This window comes from Anneissia japonica, unplaced genomic scaffold, assembly GCF_011630105.1.
Source record: "Anneissia japonica isolate Jap-2015-1 unplaced genomic scaffold, ASM1163010v1 scaffold695_len1296351_cov181, whole genome shotgun sequence".
NCBI classification, from domain to species: domain Eukaryota; kingdom Metazoa; phylum Echinodermata; class Crinoidea; order Comatulida; family Comatulidae; genus Anneissia; species Anneissia japonica.
In genome coordinates, this window is record NW_022740852.1 from 1,075,658 (window position 1) to 1,080,970 (window position 5,313).

The 5,313-nt window shown below is 33.6% G+C and overlaps 1 protein-coding gene across 1 annotated transcript; it reads left to right on the forward strand.

Annotated features, from left to right (window-relative positions):
* Positions 1-2,642: 2,642 nt before the first annotated feature.
* LOC117118407 (kin of IRRE-like protein 1) lies at positions 2,643-4,111 on the forward strand. Its single transcript, XM_033262991.1, has one exon. It carries the CDS (start codon positions 2,662-2,664, stop codon positions 4,078-4,080), a length of 1,419 nt encoding a protein of 472 aa, XP_033118882.1. The 5' UTR covers positions 2,643-2,661; the 3' UTR covers positions 4,081-4,111.
* Positions 4,112-5,313: the final 1,202 nt, after the last annotated feature.

A 5,313-nucleotide genomic window follows, 5' to 3' on the forward strand; every position in this document is an offset into this window, starting at 1 on the left:
ATATATTACAAGCCAAAAGTTACTATCTCTCAATCAGGTTTAATACCGCCTGGAAGACAAGCTTTATTTATTTGTAAATCTAACGCTAATCCGGCAGTTACTCGTTATACATGGAGAACTCATCCAACAATCGACGATACTGAATACACCATTGATGATACTGGACAAGTATTCATGTTATTAAAACCCACAATTAACCACGATGGAATAGTGATCATGTGTGAAGCTGGAAATCAAGTTGGTAGCTCGTCAAGTAATGTTACATTAATTATACAAACTTTTACGCAAAATAACGTTATAAGTGATGATCGAAATAATGATTTTAAAAATACTGACAATCAAAAAAGTGATAAATCGTCACGTGATGATGATATTATTGACGATAAATCGTCATCAGGACTATCCATTGACGTCATTGTCATTATTATTGTTGGCAGCGTAGTGTTCTTTGTAATAATGGCAATGATTCCAGTTTATTATTACTGTTTATGTTTAAAAAATAACTCATCACACCAGACAACTATAGTACATCAACCTGAAGTGTACTTTGAGCCTCGAGATCGAACAACGTTGCCTTTACCTCACACAAGAGATGTAGCAATTTGGAGAAGATCGTTTGCTGCACAAGCACCAGATGATAAGGAGGTAGATGCCATGTATTTGGAAATACAAAGTAACCATTACATATATGCTAACACAAGTAGATGTAATACAATTAGATAGTGTATTTTAGTACAGCTTATGAAGATGTAGAGTACATGAACATTATTACCATCGTGTATTTTGAAATGTTGTATTTCCTAAAAACGCGAAACACAATTATGTTTTTAATGGGCTATCACTAAACTGTCCAAGGTAGTGCTTAAACCTATTTTCATTTCTGTTGTCTTGAGTCAATATATATATTGCAAATGGTTTGGAGAACGTTTCAATATTTATAACTATCTGACAATCAGTTATTTATAGTATATAATTCCTCAACAAATGTATTCAGATACGACTCGTGAGAAACGTCAAGATGTTGCTGTTTAATTTTGTTGCTTTAAACTTTTATTTCGTTCACATTTCAAGTGGTTTATTTTTTGATGACCATCCATTGAACTCGACAGCTAAAGCAAGAGGAACAATGTCGCTAACGTGTATTGTAGAATTCGAAGCAAAGGATGCCAATCAATATAATATAAAATGGATGAAAGATGGAGAATATATAGCTTTGGATAGAGATGTAAGGAATGACTTAAAAGATCCAAGTCACTTTATTGTTACTATAGGCAGAAGTAGTATGCGATTAAAATACAACCTTGTGTTTACCAGTATTTGGAACAATGACCGTGGATTCTACAATTGTGCCGTATTTAAAAGCAGCAATCTTGTTTTGGAATCTAATAAAGCTTTTCTAGATGTAATACAAATTCCAGATAGTAGATATCCATTTTGTTCAATTTCTGAGGATCTCTACACAGAAGGTGATGACGTCATGCTATACTGCGTTTCTGAGTACACAGAACCTCCAGTGACATTACGTTGGACTGATGGAGCTACACATGTTGTTCAAATCGAAGAAAAAATGGCAAGATTACAAAAGAGATTGATTGCAAACCCTGAATTAAACGGATACAAAGCTGTATGTTTGCTAACCAATTCACAAATTCCTAGTCTCAAACGAAACTGCACTACACAACCTCTGACAATTTATTACAAGCCAAGAGTTACTATCTCTCAAATGGGTTTGATACCACCAGAAAGACAAGCTTTATTTGTTTGTAAAGCTAACGCAAATCCAGCCGTTACCCGTTATACATGGTCAACTCATCCAACACTGGACGAATCTGGATACAATATTGATGATACTGGACAAATATTCATGTTGTTATATCCCACAATTCAAAATGATGGAACAGTGATCACATGTGCAGCTGAAAATCAAGTTGGTAGCTCCTCAAGTAATGTTACACTGATTATACAAACTGTTCAACAGAATGACGTTACAATTGTTAATCGTGATTCAACAAATATTGACAATCAAAAACATGATAAATCGTCACGTGATGATGACATTATTGAAGATAAATCGTCATCAGGACTATCTATTGACATCATTGTCATTATTATTGTTGCCAGCGTAGTGTTATTTGTAATAATTGTCATGATTCCAGTATATTATTATTGTTTATGTTCAAGTATTAGCTCATCAAACCAAACAACAACTATAGTACATCAACCTGAAGTATACTTTGAGCCTCGAGATCGAATGACGCTGCCTTTACCTCACACAAGAGAGGTACAAATCTGGAGGAGATCGTTTGCTGTACAGGCACCAGATGATAAGGAGGTAGATGCAATGTATTTAGAAATACAAAGTAACCATTACATATATGCTAACACAAGTAGATGTAATACGATAAGATAGTATATTATTATAGTTCATGAAGATGTAGATTACATGAATATTACTAATTATTTGAAAAGTTGTGTTTCCTAAAAACGCAGAACACAACAATGTTTTTTAATGGACTCTTACTAAACTGTCCAATGTACTGACTAACGTATTTTCATTTCTGTTCTTGTGAGTCAACATGTATATTAGGAATGACATCGAACACGTTTCAGGATTTTGAACTATTTGGTAATCAATTATTTATATAATTCCTCAACAAAAGTATGTATTTTCAGACACAATTTGTGGGACACTTCAAAATTTTACTGTTTGCTTCTGTTGCTTTAAATCTATATTTAGTTCGCATTTCAAATGGTCTAGTTTTTGATGACCATCCGCTGAACTCGACAGTGGAGGCAAAAGGAGCAGTGTCACTAACTTGTATTGTAGAATTCGACAAAAAGGATGCGAATCAATACAATATGAAATGGAAAAAAGACGGCGAATATATAGCCTCGGACAGAGATGTAAAGATTGATTTAAAAGATCAAAGTCACTTTATTGTTACTATAAACAAAGGAAATACAAGAATAGTATACACGTTAATGTTTACTACTATTCAAAACAACGACCGTGGATTCTACATTTGTGACGTATTTAAAAACAACAATCGTATTTTGGAATCTAATAAAGCTTTCCTGGATGTAATACAAATTCCTGATGAGAGATACCCATTATGTTCAATATCAAATGATATCTACACCGAAGGTGATGACGTAATGCTCTACTGCATTTCTGAGTATACAGAACCTCCATTGACCTTACGATGGACTGATGGCGATACACATGTTGTTCAAATCGAAGGACAAACTGCAAGACTACAAAAAAGGATGATTGCAAATTCTCATTTAAATAGATATCAAGCTGTATGTTTGCTAACAAATTCACAAATTCCATCTCTCCAAAGAAACTGTACAACACAGCCCCTGACTATATATTATAAGCCAAGAATTAACATCTCTCAACCGGGTTTAATACCGACTGGAAGACAGGCTATATTTATTTGTAAAACTACAGCTAATCCTACTGTTACTAGTTATAAATGGACAACTATTCCGACACTCGACAACACTCAATACAATATTGATGAAACTGGGCAAGTATTTATGCTACTTAATCCAACATATAATCACAATGGAATAATGATTACATGTGAAGCTAAAAATAAGATTGGAAGCTCGTCATTTAATTTTACAATAACTATACAAGCTTTTGAAAATGATAAAACTGAGAATAAAGATTCAAACAAAATTGATAGTCGCAAAAATGATAAATCATCACGTGATTATGGCAATTTTAATGATGATGCTTCTTCAGGATTATCTACGGACATTATCGTAATTATAATTGTTGCCTGTGTAGTGTTTGTGGTGATAATGGCAATGATTCCAGTTTATTATTATTGTTTATGCTCAAGAAATTCCTCATCAAACCAGACAACTATAGCACATCAACCTGAAGTGTACTTTGAGCCTCGAGATCGAATGACGTTGCCTTTACCTCACACCAGAGATACAGCCATCTGGAGAAGATCGTTTGGTGCTCAAGCACCAGATGATAAGGAGGTAGATGCCATGTATTTGGAAATACAAAGTAACCATTACATATATGCAACGGCAAGTAGATGTAATACAATCAGATAATTTTTTGTATGGTTCACATTTAAAAACATCTCCCTCAATAAACTGTATAAAGTAATGCCGTTTTGTGGAAACGAGTATTATGAATTTGTTTTTAGATGGACACACATTTTTATAAAAATAATCACTAGTATCTTCAAGTTTCTATTGCAATTGCGGTTTATCCAGTTGTCTGCAACTGGAATAAGCTTCTTACAAGACGAAAGTCATAATAGTATAAATTGGTACGTGTGATATTTTTTATACTTTTTGTCAACGAGATCGACATGATGATAATTGCTGTGGTTGTTATTAAACTGTGTTTAATGCATATTACTAATTGTTTACTGTTCGACTACCATCCCGAAAATTCAACAATAGATGCAAAGGATACTCATTCTTTAATTTGTATCTTAAAAGTTGATCGCGGCTCTGAATACCAATACGAAATGAAGTGGAAAAAAGACGATGAGTATATAGCTTCTGAAAGAAATAATAGAAAAGACTTAAAAGATCCCAGTCACTTTGTTGTTACTTTGAGCAGAAACAGTATAAGCATTACCTACAATTTAATGTTTACCAGTGTTAGGAACAGTGACCGAGGATTCTACAAATGTGATGTATTTAAAAAATGGCAATCGTGTCTTAGAATCAAACAAAGCATTTCTGGATGTAATACAAGTTCCAGAAGATAAATACCCTTTATGTTCTGTATCCAAAGATGTTTACACTGAAGGTGATGACGTCATGTTCTACTCCGTCTCTGAGTATACAGAACCACCAGTGACATTACGGTGGACTGATGGTGATACACATGTTGTTCAAATTGATGGACAAACAGCGAGACTACAAAAAAGATTGATAGCAAATCCTAAAATAAATTCATATCAAGCTGTATGTATGCTAAAAAATTCACAAATTCCTGATCTCAAAAGGAACTGTACAACACAACCCCTGACAATATACTACAAGCCAATAATTAACATCACTCAACCAGGTTTAATACCGACTGGAAGACAAGCTATATTTATTTGTAAAACTACAGCTAATCCTCATGTTACTAGTTATAAATGGACAACTGTTCCGACCCTCGACAACACTGAATACCGTATTGATGAAACTGGGCAAATATTTATGTTACTTAATCCTACATATAATCACGATGGAATAATGATTACATGTAAAGCTGAAAATCGGGTTGGAAGTTCATCATTAAATTTTACAATAACTATACAAAACTTCGAAAATGATAAAATT